The 20,067-nt window shown below is 37.9% G+C and overlaps 1 protein-coding gene across 1 annotated transcript; it reads right to left on the bottom strand.

The window, feature by feature from the left end:
* Positions 1–7,979: 7,979 nt before the first annotated feature.
* On the bottom strand, positions 7,980–12,769 carry LOC149837321 (alpha/beta-Hydrolases superfamily protein). The gene is made up of 2 exons (XM_090005959.1): positions 12,229–12,769; positions 7,980–8,606 (listed from the first exon to the last, which is right to left on the bottom strand). Exons 1-2 carry the CDS (start codon positions 12,600–12,602, stop codon positions 8,177–8,179), a joined length of 804 nt encoding a protein of 267 aa, XP_089862085.1. The 5' UTR covers positions 12,603–12,769; the 3' UTR covers positions 7,980–8,176.
* Positions 12,770–20,067: the final 7,298 nt, after the last annotated feature.

The following is a 20,067-nucleotide window of genomic DNA, read 5'->3' as shown; positions in this document are numbered from 1 at the left end:
GTCTGGGATTAGGGTTATGCGAAAATTCATGACGGCTTAGCGACAGATTAATTCCGTCGCTAAGCCGACGTAAATCAAATTTACCTACATAGCGACGGAATATATTCTGTCGCCAATTCTGTCGCTAATTAGCGACGAAAAAACTTTCGTTGCAAACGACGTCGCCAAATGTTGCGTCCGTTACGACAAAACACTATGTCGCAAAATCCATCGCTAATTAGCAACGGATTTTGCGACGGGATATCGTCCATCGCTATTTTAGTAAATTTCATTCATTATAGCGACGAATGGTTTTCGCTCGTTAATTTGTCGCTAACTCGCAACGAAATACTTTCGTCGCTAAAGTTCGTCGCTAACAACGTATTTTCTTGTAGTGTTTATCCATACAAACATGCATACTATTTTCATTTAATTGCATAAACATATGCCATTACACAAATATTTCATTAAAAAAAATATGCAACGAGCAATCAACTATGCATGCATGTGGTATAGAACTAAAAAAGAGACATGAATAAATACCTAAAATGAAGCTTTGGCAATACCCAATCAAAATGGATATCATATTTTATAGATAAACCCCCAAAACTTATTTGGATCTGATTATAATTAAAATGGATCCTATCATAATTCATTAAAATTTAAATTCATTCAAAATGAATATCTAGATCATAAGACAATAATCTATAGCAGATCAGATCTAAATCATATTCGGATTCAAATAAGCTAACAGATCAAACAACCATCTGAATCATATTCGGATTCAGATCAGATAACAGATCACACAATTATCTACTTCAATTAATCAGATCTAAAACCATATCTGAATCATATTTGGATTTGAATCAGATAATGGATAACACAATTATATGATTCAATTAATCAAATTTGAAACCAGATTTGAATCATATTGATCAGATTCAAATAACACAATTATATGATTAAATTAATCAGATTAGAATCATATTCAGATGTAGATCAGATAAGGGGTCACACAGGTATCTGATCCACTGATTAAATCCATACTCAAGCACATTTAGTATTTGAATCATATTTGAATCCCTATATGTATCCAAATCCCATATGTATTGGATCTCGATATGATCTATGCCAAATATTCAAATCCAAGAGAAAATATACACAGAAACAAGAAACATTCCATATGGGTTTTGAACTCGTGAACCATTAGGCTATGAGGTTAACATGTCAATATATATAAAGAATAAATAAATTTATTAACTAATAACTCCATAGTCATATCCAAGAAAAACAAGATACTATGTTTCAAGCACATGCTTAAAAAAAATATTTATACACCATCACAAAGTAAAATAGACATTAAGTAAAAAAAAGGCTTCAACCTAAAGATCTGATACCATTTATTAAAAAATTAGGGTTTAAAATATAAAACTCAAATAAAATAATATAAATATGTGATATCATATACCCAAATAATCTGATAAGTAATGAAAATATACCTTAAATGGAGCTTTTGACTCAACAATAGCTTCATTTATCTTCTTCCAAATGCTTATTGTGGTTATCCTTCTCAACCATAACCTCTTAATTGTAAGAAGAAACTATGGTTATCTAAGAAGTACCCATATTCTCTCAACCATCCTTTTATTTTTTATACGGCTTTCCTCGTATCTAGCTGGATTTATAGGAAAAGGTTAGCTACACGTTGCTTTTAAGTTTTATCTTTCTTAGGCTTACCCAGTCCAAGTAAAATGAATTAGTGACTTTTAACTTTTCCCATTTATCAGAACAGTAATTGATGTGGGATATCCATATTACGGTTGAACCCCTAAATAAGAGATAATTTTAATAAGTCTTTTCTTATAAAAATATTTTCAACATCCTTCCCAAGTTCAATATCCCATATAGGCCTACTGTCAAAACCCATAACCTATGTAATTAACCATTGAGGATCTAAAATACTAGTTGAATCTTATGAAAAATTTTCATAAAAATCTGATAAAAATTTTTAAAAATACATTTAATTTTTTTTATCAAATTACCAAGCTTGGATTTTTTTTAATTTGAATTTCACTTTTCTCAACGTTGGATATTCTCCAAAAAATAGTTTTGGATCCCTTGTTGGATACTCATTATTTCTCAAGTATTTCACAAATTATCCAATATACACCCTTCAATAAATTTATTATAACTTATTTTGGTCTATTAAAGATAATTAAATCAAATACTTGGTAATAAATGAGCCCCTCAGGTGAAAGGAAAAATATCTAGTGATAGTAAATGATTTTAATATGATTTCTCATGGGTAACCTATTCAGTGTACATTTAATGACCCATGTGTTGATGTGAAGTCCTACTTTGATTACTTGAGAAATAGTAATTTCATATCCAATATAACATCATGCACTATGACAACCCTATAAATGAGTAGTCCTCCCTCATCCATAGCGGGTACAAGGGATTGAAAAGCTTGTTCTCCAATGTTTACCTGAAGTCAAAGATCTAGTTTTCCTACGATGGAACTTGTGGACCCTTATGACATCTCATATCATATTGTTCAGCTCATTGCCAAGATATATTAATACCCACACACAAAATGATACTAAAGAATAATAAAATTAAATGCATTAAAGAAATATATTTTATATAAATTTTTAGGGCATAATATCTAATACTTAGGTCCCGTTTAGATGACATGGTAAAAACCAACCTGGTTTTACCTTAAAACCAAGTATTTGGAAAACCTTGCTTTACCCTAAACTCGATTTCAATCTTTTGAATGGGATGACAAAAACCAAGGAAAAATGAGGTTGTTATACCAAAAACTGAAAATAATAAATAAAAAAATGAGGTCTTATTTCTTATGAAAGAGAGTCTCTTTCGTAGGAAAAGGCAAGAAACGAACGCCCCCCTTGCTGAACTTGATAGAAACAAAATCCTTGCGGATGAAACCCATTACGCTGACGAAACTCTTGGTTCTAAAAAAATCAAGCCTCAGCGAGGCCCAAGTTATGCAGTTGTTGATACATGCAATGCCTCTTGAGGAATTTTACATTTATTTTCTTAATAAATAACGAGGAAACCTGTTTAGGGTATCAGTCTTTTTAATGAGTTTTGAACCCGAACAGGACTCTTGGATAAATGCTGGGTTCACCTCCTCATCCACTAATAAGACATTGGTATTTCTTTAACATGAGTACACGCAGAGATTCAATTGTGAGATGCCTGACAGAAAACAAACAATCATGCATCAACCTGGCCATGTGAATAGGGCTATGGTAGACCATGGTTGCCAGTTGAGGAAGCAGGAGTGAAAAGTGATACCGGAAGCGGAAGTGGGAAGCGAGGTACTTTCAAAATTTTAGGAAGCGTGGGATAATTTAGAAACGAATCAAGAACTGTCTCGAAAGTGACTTAGGAAGCAAATCAAAAGCGACCTAGGAAGCGAAAAAAGAGAATAAAAATAAAAATAAAAAAAATGAAAAAAGGGGGAAAGTGAGGAGAAAGTGCGCTTCCCAGAAAATGAAGCACACTTCCCCACTTGGCTAGGTGTTTCCGATAACTCTGTGGTAGACCCATTTCTTGCACTTCTTTTCATATATAGTTTCATTTTCTCATTTGCAGATTTTTTTTGCCATTTATTGTTGTTTTTGGTTAATGAAAATACTATATATCTTGAAAGATAATTTAAAGCAGAAATGATATAAATAAGCTAAAATGGAGAGAGCATTGATTAAAAACAAGGTATGAAGTTGGAAAAAGCTACGAGAAATATCCCTTCATTCTGAGAGAAGAGAAGCTGGCCCATTTATCCCTTAGGACATGGATGACAGTTATCGAGCTGGGCATGCATATTGCTCTCTCAAGAATTGGACATGACATGCATGGAACAATTTAAAGTTGGATATATATATTTTTTTATATTTATAAGGAGAAACCACCCTCTAATGAGAAACCTAGCTAAGCTGGCTTTGCCTACCGTACTTAGGATCACTGTCCTTGCAACGGCAAACTCAGTGAGCTTATCACTTGCCCCAAGAGAGTTGCCATGCTTCACCTTGTAGAAGGGGAAGAAGTTGGATACCTCCATGAAAACATATGAAATAATGATCTTGATTAGATATTTTAACATGAGGTTGCCAACTTTATTTGCTTTATTAAAACTAGATAATCGACTCACCCATGTGGTCTGGACTTACAAAATCAAATGGTAAAAAAAGGTCTATATCAAATTCATTTATCAAGATTGAAAGTAAAAGTAATTATAATAATAAACATATTGAACCCAGACTCGGATCAAGACGGGCTAGGTTTGGATTTAATTCTTAGACCCGATTAAAAAACATGTATATTGAAGACCTGATCATATACATATCCGAACCTGTTAACCTATATGAGTCCACAATTTCCAGTTGCACCCAGACCCAGACTTAAAGTTAAATTGAGTCTGGTTTGGTTGGGTCTAATAAGATTTAACATGAACCCGTTAACCTATATGAGTCCACAATTTCCAGTTGCACCCGGACCCAGACTTAAAGTTAAATTGAGTCTGGTTTGGTTGGGTCTAATAAGATTTAACATGAACCCGATCAGGTATGGGAATGACCAACCCCATGAATAAATGTTTTCTTATGAGCAATGGGAGAGAGTCATGGCCAAACAGGCGTTATGCAGAGAGAGTTTTTATTTCATGCTTATTAATAAGGACGGAGGGAGACGTTTTTGGACATAATGAAAAGAAAGTTTCTTAATGATATCCTAAATATTAGAAAAACAAAAGCAAGGGTATCAGCTGCAAAAATTGGATGCTTTACAACTTTGTTTTAATTGACATTCTTGTTGTGTGAATTAAGAATCTAATTAAAAATTTGTATGAGCATTTGAAAAAAAAAATTAGAAAAGGAAGTCTTACATGGCACATTGTAATTTAAAAAAAAAGTAATGACCATTTATAATTGCTTTCTCCCCACCCTTTCTTTACGAAGAAACCTTCTTTTTTTCACTCTTTCGGAAACATCACTCTCCCTCCTAAATAGGCATAGGATGGTTTCTCTCTCTATATGATCATTTTCGGCCGCGCTAGTGTTCAGCAGATGCTTCAGTTCAACCTTATTCTTCTTTTTTTTCTCTCTCTTTCTGGCCTTTTTCTGAATAAGCAAAAGTGTTCCCCTTCTATGTTTCACGTCCAACCCTCTATGTTAGCTGTTGGGATGAAGATTTTTAATTGTGGTACATCTGAGCTGCCTATGTTGTACTTGGGTTTGCCGTTACAAGTTAAGCGCCTTTGTGGCTTGGGCTCCGACGCTTTTTAAAGTTAAGCACAAATTATTCTCGTGGCAAGCTTCTTATCTCTCGTACGCTGACCGCCTAACTTTAATAAAGCACGTTTTCTCGACCATTCTGAAATTCTCCATGTTCATGTTTTTGATGTTTGTGGGTGTGGAGAAGCAGGTGACGTGTCTGCTGGCAAGCTTCCTTTGATCTGGGAGTCATCTCAAGGGTAAGAACCACCTGGTTGGCTGGCATTCAGTGGCTTTGTCGCATTCTATGGCCGGTTTAGGTGTTCTTGCGCCCATACTCAAAAGTATTGCCCTGGTCTCTAAGAAATGCTGACTTGCTCATCAACCGGATAATCCTTGCGCTAGTTTTCTTCTCTCTAAGTATGAGTTGCCTTCTCTCCTTTCGATTTTCCTCCATTCATGGACTGGAGCATTTTCCCATCTGCGTAAGTCATGGTTGTTGACTTTAACTATCTTTAGCGACTATTTTGATGATCCAACAAATATTGATAACTGGGTGCATTGGGCTATTGCTTCTATCGGGAAGTTCTTGACCAACAAAGTTTATAGATCGTTGCTTCCCTCAGGGGCGGCTTGGTTGCCTGAATCTGTGCTATGGGCGAAGTGCCCTTCTCCCCGTTCTTAGGTCATAGCTTGGTTAATCTTGCACGATAAGGTCCAAACTCACTCTACCTTAAAGAGGTGGGGCTTCCAGCTTTCGAGTTATTGTGTGCTTTGTCATGCTGTTAAAGAATCCTTGTTCCACCTCTTCTGGTCTTGCCCTACCTTTGTGGAGATCTTTCGTAGGACTTGGAGGCACTCAGAGGTCCTGGTTATAGAGGAGTCCTCTGTGCTCGACCTCATCTTTGGTTTGGTCTGTCTTCGGCATAATAAGCGGTTACGGTTAATCTGAAGGTCGTGGTTGTTTACCACTTGGTAGTTCGTTTGGATGGCACACAACGCTGCCATTTTTCGAGAATCTTTGGTTCACGTTATTTTCTTGCACAAAAAATCCTAGTGGACGTTTACGCGATTCTGCGTATTCATCTTCCCGATTTTACATTTCCTCCTGTTGGTGCTCTGCTCCCTCTGGACATTATTGGTTTTGCGGCTCCTGCGTGAGTCGCTTGTTTTTTGTTTGTTTTGCTCCTGCTTGTTTCTATTTGTTTTTGTTGTTCTGCTTTTGTTCTCTTTGGGTTCAACTATGTTGAAATCCTGTTTCGGCTTTCTCTCTCATTGCCCATAAAAATAAAAATGTTTATGCATGGGGTTGATTATTTTCATGCATAACTGTCATGGCCTTTGGTTATTAAAAATTTAGGGGTGTAATCGTGTCGGGCTTGAGATTAGGTCTTATGAGACCCAATTCCAAATCGGATCTAAAAGTTAGACCAAAACCCGACTCAATTTAATTTAAGTTAGAGTGTAGATCTTAGTGCAGCTGGAAATTGTGGACTCATATAAATTAAAAGGTTTGGGAAGGTATTTGGTTAGATCTTCAATATACTTGTATTTTAATGAGGTCTAAGAATTAGACCCAAACCCAACCCATCTTGATTTGGGTTCAGTTTCAATATATTTATGATTTCAATTATTTTTACTTTCAAAAAATGATAAATGAATTTGATATAGACCATTTGATTTTATATGGCCCCGCTATATGGACTGGGCGATTATCTAGTGGTAATTAAAAAAAGGAAGAGAACCACGAGAGAGAGAGAGAGAGAGAGAGAGAGAGAGAGAGAGAGAACTATTACAAATGGTAATTAATTTATTAAAAAATTACAATGTGCCTTGTAAGTATCACTTTTATTTTTATAAAAACTTTATGGAAATGCCCCTACAAATTCATATTTACACCCTCAATTCACATGACAAAAATGTCAATTAAAACAAAGTTATAAAGTTTCGAATTTTTTGCACATGATACCTTCTGCTTTTATAATATTTAGGATTTAGGATTAGAATCTCTTTGTTGACAGGATGACCTACACCCTTTCTATTTCGGTGTTGAGGGAAAACTTTTTATAAAACAATGACCCATGAGATCTCAGTTTATCTACTTAATGTTACGAAGTGCTGAGATGTCGCAGCTTCAATACCACAGGTATATAGCTTGTCATATAACTGCTAGGGTCTGCCCAACTCCAGCTAGATTATTAAAAAAAAAAAAAAACTTTTATAGAACGGAAAAGAAACTAATTGCTTGAGAACATGGTTAATTTATATGAGATAATAAGTCTAATTGATTGCTATCACTTTTTTTTTGACCTTTTCAGTTGCATGGTTGGCATGATTTATAGATTGGTTAAAATGTTGCCGCTCTTATATATATTTTGGGATTTTTTTAATTTTAGCAAAAGAGGTGAAAGAGATTTTGGCAAAAAAAAAGAAAAAAAAAGAAAACTCCAAGTCTTAGAAGTGGCAAATAAATTCAAGCCTTAATTTTTTCAAACTCAAATGTAGGTCGATACGTATCATGTTCAGTTTATAAGGTGATCCAAGTTGGGGTGAAGATAATCTACTATAAGGTGATCAAGAGTTTGCAGACTTGAGAAAGTGCTGCATGTAATAGCAATTTGCAATTATATAGATGCTTGAGAAAATCCAAGTATTACAAGGCATCGCAAGCGTCTCAAGTTGGGGGTAGATGAAACTTTCACGTCTTTAGATCTGAAATCAGGACTGGTTTCTATCAACAAGCACATTTTCTCCTCAAATCTATAATTTCATTTTCCATTTCCATAATTATTATATAGAACAAAGACAGCATATCCGCCCGTGTTGCACCCACGTGAGAAACTCTTCAATAGTCGAATTTAATTGAAGCGAAGCTTTTCACAGGCAAACCCTCCAGCCACACGTTATTACACACCTCGTCTAATCGGACGGCACTTATTTAACAGATGGGGCCCCACCTAGCGGGCCAGGGCCCGGCGCAGGACCTGGACCAGAACCTGGGGCGCGCTTAGGTGCGGGAGGTGGCCCTCGGTGTGCAGGATTTCAACTGTGTTCTTACCCCCGAGGTGGGTCTTAAGGTAGCTGGCGACCGAAAGCGGGACCGAGACATCCTTCATGCTTTGTATGATGCAGCAGGGCACCTTGACCAGGCCCAGGATGGGCCGAAGGTCGGTGTTGAAGACCGTCCGAGACACAAAGAGTGAGATGTCAGGCCGCATGTTGAAGAGGGTCCGGCTGAACTCACGGACTGCCACAGGAACGTCTGCACCCACTGCCAGAGGCGCGAACCCGTGCACCCAGGCCTCATAGTTGGACTCCATTGCACTGTACACCTTCTCTATTTCACCATTGTCGAACCCACCGTGGTAGTCTTTGTCGTTCAGGAACCTACCAAGACCGAGATGGGTTCAGACTTTCAAATAATTACACAACACTTTAACTCTTGTGAGGCGTTTGAACGATCCCATTTTTGGGAGCACAGATCCATATGAGAGGATTCATCTTTTTTTTTATGACAAGGAACCCTCGCCGAAGCGAGGAAAACCCCAGATGGGATCCATCTTGTTGATCGTAGTCACCTCACCAATGGATAGGATTAATCCACATTATTACCTGGATGTGGACTAATCATAGACATTCAGATACATCAGTTGGACGGCTAGGATCAACATAGGATCCTACCATATTATATGTCATAGGATAGAATCCTTTATTAATTTTTGTGGGTACCGGGTTCAGCTGTTCAACACTACGGTATTGAGCAAAATAGAGTCGATACCCATTCCGATCCTACTCATCATATCAGGATCTTGGCTGGATATGACCACTGATTCCCATAATGGAACTGGATCCAATCAGAATTGGACTCGACCAGAACCTGATGTGGACCTACCTAATTGGGTGTAATAGGCTTATCGGATCGCAATTAGGGCTGGTAAACAAGCCGAACGAGCTCATTTTTGTGGCTAGCCGAGCTGAGCTAGAGCTCATAGCAAGCCCAAACTAAACGACCCAAGCTCAAGCTGGTTCATTGTAAAAATAAAATGAAAATAATAGGATTTTGAACTCTAAACCTAGTAATCTAGATCACAACCACCTGTTTTACCAAATGAATAATGTATTTCAAAGATAAAAGCAACAAGATTTTATCTCTTATAACCTACTGCTTGCAAGCCAAATACTTCAACCATTTATTCTGGACTGCATCCAATGAAGTAACATATATCTCAAAGATGTTCGTTATTACTTAATGAGCTTATACGAACCGAGCTGAGCTGAACACCTATTGTTCTTACTAGGCTTGACAAGCTTATTTTATGACTTCCAACGAACTCTTTGCAATCAAACACAGGAATGGCAGGTCAATACTCTTAGTTGAAAGGGTGTCAATTGTGCATACCCACATCCTTAACTAGGCATAACTAAACCCTTACAACATGAACAGATTAACTGACCAAGTAAGGGAACCTGGACTTGAGCACATTGTGGTCCAAGGACTGTCAATGGGTCAAATCTATGTCAGGTATCAGGTCCAAGTCAAGTCTGAATTCTGAGGTATAGGCATAAAGACACCGATCCAAATGCCATTTTTGATCAACCCAAAAATACGGGTCGGATTTAAATTTTTTGGTTGGGTTTGGACTTTCATTTTCTTGACCCAATATAACCCATAACTCCAACCTGACTACATGTTAACTGGGTGGGTTCAGGGGCATCTTGATGGATCTGGTGCCCGTTGACTGCACTGTCTAGGCCAAGTGCAATCCAAGGATTAGTTGTTCTAACCAGTGGAAGGTCATCTCAGGGCCTGTTTGGTGCAGCATAAAACACAAACAAGATCGTGAACTCCAGATTTTCTTCTACTGAACGACGATCCAAATATCAGTATCCAGATATCCATAGTTTGCGCAAGCACAGCCTGTCCATTAGGTACCACTACAGATTTAGGATAAGCTGACATGTCCATTAACACGAAACAGCCCCGTCCCAGTGGGCGTCTAGCCACATCAAGCCAAGTCAGACCCTTATCTTAGCATTTAACAACATGAACCCTCTTAGATCCCTAACATTTAACACAAGATCCGGACCCACTTCACTCACTGGGTTTGGTCGTCAGGCGTAAACCTGGCACAAATACGTGCCGGGCCCGGCCAACGTAAATGGATTCAGTACCAATAAGCAAAATTCAAACTCGGACTCTACCACGGTCAATTTTATGATCCAAATCTCATTAGCTCCTTTACCTTGTCAAAATGTTCAAAATAAATCCTGGACTGTGGAAGATTTCAGTTTCTTATGACCATATGGATTCGAAACCCATATATCGTAGTAGATCGCGAGCAGGGTAAAGTACGAACGTTTTAGCAAAAAGATTAAATTTAAAAAACTGCAAATAAAGGTATAGGGGTCAAATTAACTAAATTTTACAAAATAGAACAAAGAGTCGCTCTCTGCGCAGGGGTGTTTGTTAAAAAAATAACCTTTAGCAGCGGTCGTGACTACCACTAAAGGGCATTTTTATGCCCAGCTCTTTAGCTGAGGTCATATGTATATATATATATATAGTTACTAGAATATGAGAAGTAGAAATATGGGCATTTTCATCCTTTTTTTTTTTTCAAATCCAATCATGTAAATGTGTTCCCCCATGGTAAATTTGCTAGGAAACAGATGTTGGGTACTGTATTTCTTATGAAAAAGTGTGATTTTTGAATGTTTGAATATTTATGAAGATTATAAGCAGTTAATTTTAGTGCCTTAAAAAATCTCATTTATGCATTATTCAAGAGCTAATCCTTAGCATGTGGATCTGACGTATCTTACCCTTCTTTTTTTTCAAAAGGCAGGCTGGGTTAGTCCAAACCCTACCAGTTACCATTTAAAGTACCACTGGGTTTTGAACCTGCAACATCCCACCACAAGGAGACGTGCTACCAATACGCAGTCCCGGGGTTGGAACTCGTGAGCGTGAGGATGTATGTCTGGACCACGTGTTGCCCTCCGGTAGCCAGGTGAGGCGTGGCAGCATTTGTTTATTAATATAATAATCACACTCTGGATAAGTGGTTAACGTTTTTTTAAAACTAAAGTTTTAGCGCATTGTGGACCGCTCACGTTTGAAGCTTTTAGGAAACCACTTACAAGATAGAAGTGGACAATTTAAAATATGCTTTTGGCTAATATGTGAGCGTGATCCACAAAAAATAAAAATAAAAATAAAAAATGGTTTCTACAAGACGAAGATGACGTAAAAACTGTCACGATTTGATATTTATTACATTTTTTTTTTTACTAAAGTTAAGAAAATTAAGTAAAACAATAGATTACCTTACAGATGATCAATGGTAGCTTATCGGTAAGTTTCAAAATTTCCAAAATTTAACGTTAGATTAGAACGGTAGTGTGAGTTTTCATGTGTGTAAGTTTATTTAATTTTTATATTAACGTTAGCATCCTTGAATTGATTGAAATAATTAAAACACTTTTATAAAACGATGACATTTGATTTTTCTCCAAAACAAAACGACTTTCTACCGTTAATAAATATAACTTTTTTACAAAATATACTTTGGTCATTTCAATCGGTTGAACTATTTAAGCTTTTTTCTTTTCATATTTTTAAAAGCTATAGATTTTATCGTTTAAAACTTTTTTCCCAAGTAAACGAACTTTTGTTTATGGCAAAAAAGAAATGGGTGAAACACGTAGGTCCGGCACCTAGATTATAAGAAAATAATATATATACTAAAATGGACAGATCTATCCCTCAAGTCAAACGCAGTGCACTTAATTAAATCACCAACCCCCCGAGGACACATCTGCCATTTCAAAACTCACGGACGTCCAATCGCGTAATTTTTCAATTCCAAAAACGTCGTCGCTGTCGTCGTGAATCGCGATCATCATATCATGATCATCTCTTGATCCATATCCAAACCGTCCGATCATCCCAGTGGCAAAATCGTAATAATGGAGAAAAAAATCCGTCTCGCCGGAGAAGAAGCAGTACCTTGGGGAGGCGCCGATGAGGATGAGCTTGGAGAAGAGGTCGGGGCGGCGGATGGCGGCGAGGATGCCGATCATGGAGGAGAAGGAGTGACCGACGAAGGTGCAGCGGTCGATGCGGAGGGCGGAGAGGACGTCGAGGAGGTCGTCGGCGAAGGCATCGAGGGTGGCGTAGCGGGCGAAGTCGAAGAGATCGGGGTTCACGCTCCCCGCGCACATCAGGTCGTACAGAACCACCCGGTGGTCGCGCACCAGGTACGGCAGCACCTTCTGCCACGCCGACTGGTCCGTCCCGAACCCATGCGACAGCACCACCACCCGATCCCCACTCCCCACTACCCTCACGTTCAGCACCTCCACCACCGACGTGTTCCCCATCCCTTCCTCTCTTTATCTTTCTCACTGTGAGGGAAGAAGGAGAAGAAGAAATGGTTCGTGGGGGGGAGGAAAGATTGGAAGGGAAGAAAAAGGAAAGGATTGGATTTCGGAGGATTTCTGTTACTGGTTTTCTTTCCCCCCTTTCTTTCTTTCTTCCTTTCTTCTTCTTCTTTTGGGTATTTATTAATATACATTGGGGGCGTGGTGGATATTAGGGATGTCTTTTTGTGGTGGTGTTGCACGATAGATTTTAAGAGATTTTTCTTCTTTTTGAGAAATTTACGAAAAGCCTCCTATACCTACCATCTATTTATAATAAGCAGCATAACATTTTGCTTGTTGCGTTTTGACAGCTGCTTTTGTATTGCTTTTATTATTCTTTCCTATGCGAATAGTGTTAAACAAAATGACTAAGATTGCTCTCGTCCTTCATTTGCTTTTGAAAATGAGATAGGAGAACGCTTAAGATGAGGCGTTCTTTTCAAAAATAACAAAAGTCACGTTTTCTGTTTAAGACTGTGTACTGAAACTCCATGAGATAAAATAGGCAGTTGAATGTAATAATCAATTCTTGAGTGGATCTTCGTAAATAGCTGACAAGTAGAGCTGCATAACTTCGCAACAAGCCGTGCTCTCTTTAAGCTCCTGTGGAACTCATCCAAGTAAATTAAATTTTGTTATATAAAATACTCAAGTTTCAGTATAATTCTAAATTTTGTTGATTAAATAAATTAAAAAAAGGTGTTTTACCCTGGCAAGTAAGTCGTTAGTCTTATACACTACAGCTAGAGCCTTTTCTATTGATTTCAAAACTATGAATTTTTATATCAAGGAATCCATGGTTTTCAAAACTATGCATTCGTTGAGTGTGAAATAATTGGAGTTTCCTTGACAGGTCGCGTCACACTGGTCCCTCCGCTCAAATCTCACGGCTCAATGTTATCAGTATCGGTGCATGTTGGCCGATAAGTATCGTCGTATGGGCAAGCTTCACTACTGAATATGGATGGCAGTGGACCGGGGGCCGGGGTGGGGGACAAGGTCTCCACCTTGCCCCGTTTCAAAATATGATCCTTCATCCCCGCCTCCATCCCCGCACAGGGATGAATTTTAACCTCCATTCCCCGTTTCATGTCCTTCATCCCCGGTCCAAACGGGGGTGAGGCGGGGCGGAGCCCCGTTTCCCCTTGGTCTATAGTCATTCCTTAAAGGATTGAGGATGGGGACGGGGCGGGGCAGAGGAAAGCGTAAATCCATCTCTGCCTCCATTTTCGCACAGGGATAGATTTTAACCTTCATCCCCGCCTCCATCCCTGTTTCATGACCTTCATCCCTGGTCCAAATGGGACGAGGCAGGGAGGAGCCCCGTTGTCCCCTGGTCCACTGCCATTGCTACCATTGAATCAGTTATTTTTAATAAATAAAAAATATACTAAAAATATATTTTAATATTATTTTTATAGTTTTAACCTGTGTCATGCTATGAGTGACACGCAATAATTTTTTATTATTTTTGCACCGATAGAGAACGAATTCAATTGAGTATCGATATTTCGGACGATACAACTGAATCGGTGGCCAAAGCGATTCAAGGCTGATACTGAAAACATTGAGCGTAGCTGTCAAATATATAATTAAGAAATCTTGTGATTGGCATTATACTAGAAAAAAATAAAATAAATTCTGATGGGGGTGGAATGAGATGTCGTTGGCACAACTGAATCATTGCGGTAACACATCACGTTTGTACTTGAAATAGTATGATCCAAGTCCTCATTTCTATTAACCCAAATATGTCACATCGGGATGGCCAGATGAGCAAAAAATATCAAAATAAATTGTCACTATGGGGTTCCTTACCCTCACGAGGGTAGCAAGCATTAACCCTTATTTAATCAACTAAATTTTGCGAAAATAATGTGGGTTAAGTTTGAGACAGTTTATCTCTTAGATGTTCTCAAACCCTTTTAAAAAAATCATATTGTGTGGTAAAAATGATAGTACCGGCAAAAAATGATGTATTTTTTGAAATGCCCTATAATTTTTAAAATTCTTTTGATGGCCAAGTTTGCAAACATCTAGCTTTAAAATGACCCATTTTGTCATTTGCAATGAGCAAATTTCTTCAAGTTCAATTCTCACTAAAAGCTAGATTTGCAAGTTTTTTTTGGAGACCTCACGATGTTTGCAAGACTTTCTGTAACTAAAACTTGATATAACTTCACAAATATTTCATTAAATTCTCATCTATTGTACAAATTTTGCATAATCAAATATGTGAACTTTTTGTAATTGAAATCTCTTAAAACATTGCAAATATAGTATGAAGTTTGCATAACTAAATCTGTGAATTTCATATAACTGAAATCAGGTAACTTCACAAATATTTCACTAAATGTGCATATATAGAACGAATTTTGCATAACTAAATTTGTGAACTTTTTGTAATTGTAATATATCATAATTTCATAAATATTTCACTAAATTTATATATATATGAATCTTGTGTCTCATTTGAAGACTTTCTGAACATTCACAGATTGAACATGATTCATAAATTTTTTGATGACTTAAATATGAACTTTCCCATTTGTTTTATGAATCTTTGTACTAGCATTAAATGTGACACTTTGATATTTATTTAAAACAAAATAGTTCATGTTTTAGGGGTTTTTTCTTATTTTAGGGCTTTGTTTGTGGTTCCTGACTCCTTTTGCCCCCACCATGCTTCTCCGAGCAATTTTTTTTTACCTTCTTCCTGCGACTATTTTTTTGGTGAGTATTTTTTACAACACTACATCAGTGGCTTTTTTAGTGTCTGAGACATCATCGACGGAGAAATATTTTGGTAGGTCTAAAACAATTATTTTTAAAAAAAATTAACATGAATTCATTTTTGTTTTAATATGGATGATCTTTTTCATATGCTATTTTCATTAAATGAATGTTATTTGTGTGGATGGTGTAGACAATTAATGATAACCTTTAAAAGGGCATTTACACTATCAGAGCTATCACATTGATTGGAGATCATATTGGTATCCAAAGATAATAGTTTTAATGAATTTGTGGCTTCGATGTCTCATAAAACTAGTTATGCGAAAGAGTTATTGAGCTCTCAGTATAGTTATTCTCCAAACATAAATAGCTTGATAGATGTTTTGTATGATGATAATGTAGAATCAATGTTATTTAGTGATGATATTTACTTAGTTGTTTGCAAACTTGAACAAAAAGTCATTCGTTGCGAAGTTAAATAAAAAGTTAGAAGTGATGTACAAGAAGCAGTTACTTAATGGAATGATGTAAATCCTATGGAGAATGTGCATCTATGCGAGGTTCAAAGGTCTAAAGGGGTTTGGGATTGTATGTAAATTCACAGAATCATTAAAGATTGTATATAAATTGAATAAAAATATTTGTAAATGTACTTTCCAAGTTTAATGTTCTATATATTTTGTATGTCTAATCTCATTCTACAAACTTTCACCCAAAATATGCAAATTTTCTCTTAAATATGTGAATTTTCTCCCAAATATAAAAGTGAAATTAGTGTTAAATATGTGATTTTTCTCATGAGTTTCATGCGATATGTTCATTCTTTTTTTGGATTTTGTAATCTCTCACTAGAAACTGTATTTACAGGATGTTTCCACAAGAATCTTGAATTTTGCATAAACTAATGTATGAATATGGCTAGTTTTAATCCCAACAAAGTAGATTTGCACATCAAACACATGCATTTTCTATGTTTCGCAACCCCCATATGATATTACTCTTCTTGAAATATAATACCTCGCTCTGTTTCGCAACACCCACGCTCTGTACATAAATCGAGCCTAACATTTCTCACTTTCATTGCGAAGGTCTGATGAGTACGATCAAAGTGCTTCCAAGCTTCCACGTCAACAGGATGCGTGATTTTGTCTTTATCATGTCAAACTTTATTCCCATGTCATCTCATGTGTGTAGCTGTCCTCGAAGACATATACAATCATTGCAATCAAGGGGTGAGAGGAAAGTACCAGAGCAACTTGTATGACATTTCTTTTGACCTCGTACTACCATTGCCTCTTGTCTTTGGCTTGAATCGAGGATGCCCACATGACGGACATGATCTGCTATTTTCTTGATCTTTGAAATACAACATGCAGTGATTTGGACAAACATCTATCTTTTGATACCCCATACCTAAAGCGTTGACCATAACCTTCGCACGATAGAAATTTTGTGACAATTTCTCATCGTTGGGCAACATACTCTTCACAATAGAGCACAAACGGTAAAAACATGATTGACTCAAATTATATTCGGACTTCAAATTCATTAGTTGAAGAACTGTAGATAAGATAGTGTGACTCTGACAACCATTCCACAATGGCTCATCAGCATCTCTAAGTAAGTCATAAAATCTACTAGTTGCATCATTTGTTGTTTCTTTCTCTATCCTAGTTGGTACATCACTAGGACTCATAGCAGAACTCAGTTCGGTGGCATCAAATATCAAATCCACATATAGATTATCGTGCACCACATCCACCCATGTGTCAAAACTGTTTCAAAATTCTTTACCATGAAGCGTCTAATTCTAATAATCACTAACAAAACCCTTTCTGTATAGGTGATGTCTAATGCCATGAGGTTCTACGAATCGATTGTTCTTACACATTGTGCAGAGGCACCTGATTCGACCGATGGGATCTACTGTACTAACACTTGCCATTGCAAATTCAATAAAATTGTCAACACCATCCATATATTCAAGTGACACCTCATTATCAATTATCCTGCAATACATTTATTCTCAGTTTGCAGCCATTTTGTCCTATGATGTTACGAATATTATCTTAACCAGTTAAAAGAGAATCATAATAATGCTATGATGAAAAAAATATTTAATTTATCATTCATTGATGGTGGATGTAATGATTTGATATCGCACACACACACACACACACACATATATATATAATGTCATTCAATCACAAGAACTATGATGCATGTATTGATAACATAATCATTCATTTGAAGCATGCTTGAAGCATTGATAACTTATCATTCATTTTCATGTGCAAACACATTCATAACACGATACATTCATTTGAAACATGTTTTCATGATACAATTTTACATGGAAGGCATAATTAAATTGAAAATAACTTCATGCAAGCATGGATATAGTCACATCAAACTTGACAATACATTCAAATCATTCATATCAAAACAATGTCAAACATGTACCTGCAACAAACATAATCCAATATCCTGCTAACTACTACCATGAAATTTGAACTGCAAAAATAAGAACACTTCTATTTTCATACATTAAAATCATGCTCAGCATGATCTTCGAATTCCATCAAAGCAATCCTAGATATCCACAACTAAGTGAGTGCGTGAACAGAAAAGTGTTGCATCCAAGAAATTAAATAACCTGTGATGTGCTTGCATCACTTACTCACCACGGGTATTTATCCGATTTGTATTTCTTTTGCCTTTGCATTTTTTTTCCAAGTAACAGATTCGGGTACATTTAGTTGTAAGTAACACATCCAGATGAATTTCATACTTTGTACACGATATCAGGCCTAATTGAGTCCATAAATTTCATACGTATGTATGCGATGTGAGGCTCGAGTCACAGAGCACAAGCGGGATCCAATGCGGAATCTGTAGAAGACACTGTGTTAAAATAAAGTTTATTACCTGAAGACAAGGGGGGGTGACACCCCCTATTAGAAATGAGACCGAACAGGAAGACACAACCCTCTGCTGAAAGCGAGATAGATAGGGGTGCTGCCCCTGTCGGCAGTAAGTTCAAGGCAAGGAGCAAAACCCCCTACCGGAACATTCACAGTAGGCAGAGGGTGGGAACCCCCGAAGGGAAGCATCGGGAGGCCGGGGCCAAGCCCCCTGTCGGGAATCAATCACGAGGTAGGGGGGTCTCACCCCATGCCAAGGAAAAATAACAGAGCAGGGGGTTCCGCCCCCTGCCGGGAAAACTGACAAGGGGCAGGGGGTATCACCCCCTATCAAAATTATCGAGGACAGGGGGGGCGGAGCCACCCCCTGCCAGGGAAAACAACAGGGCATGGGGCTTCTCCCCCTGCCGATCATAACGAGGACAGGGGGGCAGAGCCCCACTACCGGATAAGTCAAGAGGACAGGGGGCGAAACCCCTGTTCTGTCGGAGAAAACAAGAGAACAGGGGCGAAGCCCCCTGTATTGTCGAAGAGATCAGGGGCAAGGGGAGAGCTTGATAGAGGCGATCGGGGCCTCTGTCAGCCCCCGCTGACTACAGAGGGGTAGGGAGGGCCTGGCAGAGGTTGTCAGGCCTTTGCTGGCCCTCTGGCAACCATAGGGGGAAGGGGGAGGCTCTGACAGAGGTTGGCGACCTTATGTCGGACCTTCAACGATGCTGATTTCAAGGAGAAACAACAAGGGGGAAAGGGGTAGTGTTACCTGCGGGAGGCACCGACGATCGTCACGGGTAGGGTCGATACGAGGAGAGCAGACTGGGGTCGTCGGCTTGCCAGAAATCGCAGAGGGGGAGCAACGAGAGAGAGAACAGGAGAGGGAACGAGAGAGGAGGTCTTAACCTGAGTCCCCTCCTGCGACCACTTGAAAGCTAAGTGGGGGGAGCCGTTTTAGAAAACGCCGAAGGGGTGAGGTCAAAAGGGGGTTACAGGACGGGGCTCACCGACCGAAAAAATGATGAGAGCGAGAGAGAGAGAGAGCGGGACTGAGTCAAAGGGGGAGGTCGACGGGCGAGGGATGAAACAAAAATGGAAAGAAAGAGGCTTGCATTAGGGTTTTACGGGGGAAATTAGCGACAGAACAATTCCGTCGCTACTTGGCGACGGAGTAGAGACAAAAAATTTCTGTCGTTGATCCGTCGCTAAGTTGCGAAGGATCTTGAGACGAAAACTTTTTGTTGTTAATCCATTGCTAATTAGTGACAGAATTAGCGACAGAAGTTTTTTTGTTGCTAATTCCACAAATAATCTAAATTTTAGCGACAAATAGTTTTCTCTAGCTAATTCGTCGTAAATTTGCGATGGATTATTCTAATGAATATTTTTTACGACAGATTAGCTAGAGTTGGGCATTTTTCTAATGAATATTTTTTACGACTATTTTCCAATGAGTATTTCTGACAGCACTTCATCTATGACTTTTTTAGCATTCCAGACATCATTAGTTGCTAGATATTCTGATAAACACATCGTTAAAAGCTGAAACAATTATTTTTTTGATTTTCTAGCATGAATCCATTTTTTAATTGATTGTTGGCATGAATCAGTTATTTTGGCATTCTCTTTTCCTATTAAATGAATAGATAAATATGCAGCTCTAAAAAGTGCTCTATATTTTACTTGTGTATATTAGTTTGGCATTCAATTTTCTAGTAAGAACGTTTTTTTAGCATTTTCTACTTTTAGGCATGTTTGTTTTTCCTATGAAT

Source organism: Nuphar pumila, chromosome 5, assembly GCF_984573655.1.
Source record: "Nuphar pumila chromosome 5, dmNupPumi1.hap1.1, whole genome shotgun sequence".
Classification (NCBI taxonomy): Eukaryota; Viridiplantae; Streptophyta; class Magnoliopsida; order Nymphaeales; family Nymphaeaceae; genus Nuphar; species Nuphar pumila.
Note: the sequence above shows the minus strand (reverse complement) of the source record. Positions and strands in the feature narration are given on the sequence as shown.

What these genes read in the sequence shown, in the direction of transcription:
- LOC149837321 (XM_090005959.1), bottom strand. Translation starts at nt 12,602, where the DNA reads ATGGGGAACACGTCGGTGGTGGAGGTGCTGAACGTGAGGGTAGTGGGG. An exon ending in CTCATCGGCGCCTCCCCAAG is followed by an intron (nt 8,607 to 12,228) that starts GTACTGCTTCTT and finishes CGGTCTTGGTAG; the next exon opens with GTTCCTGAACGACAAAGACT.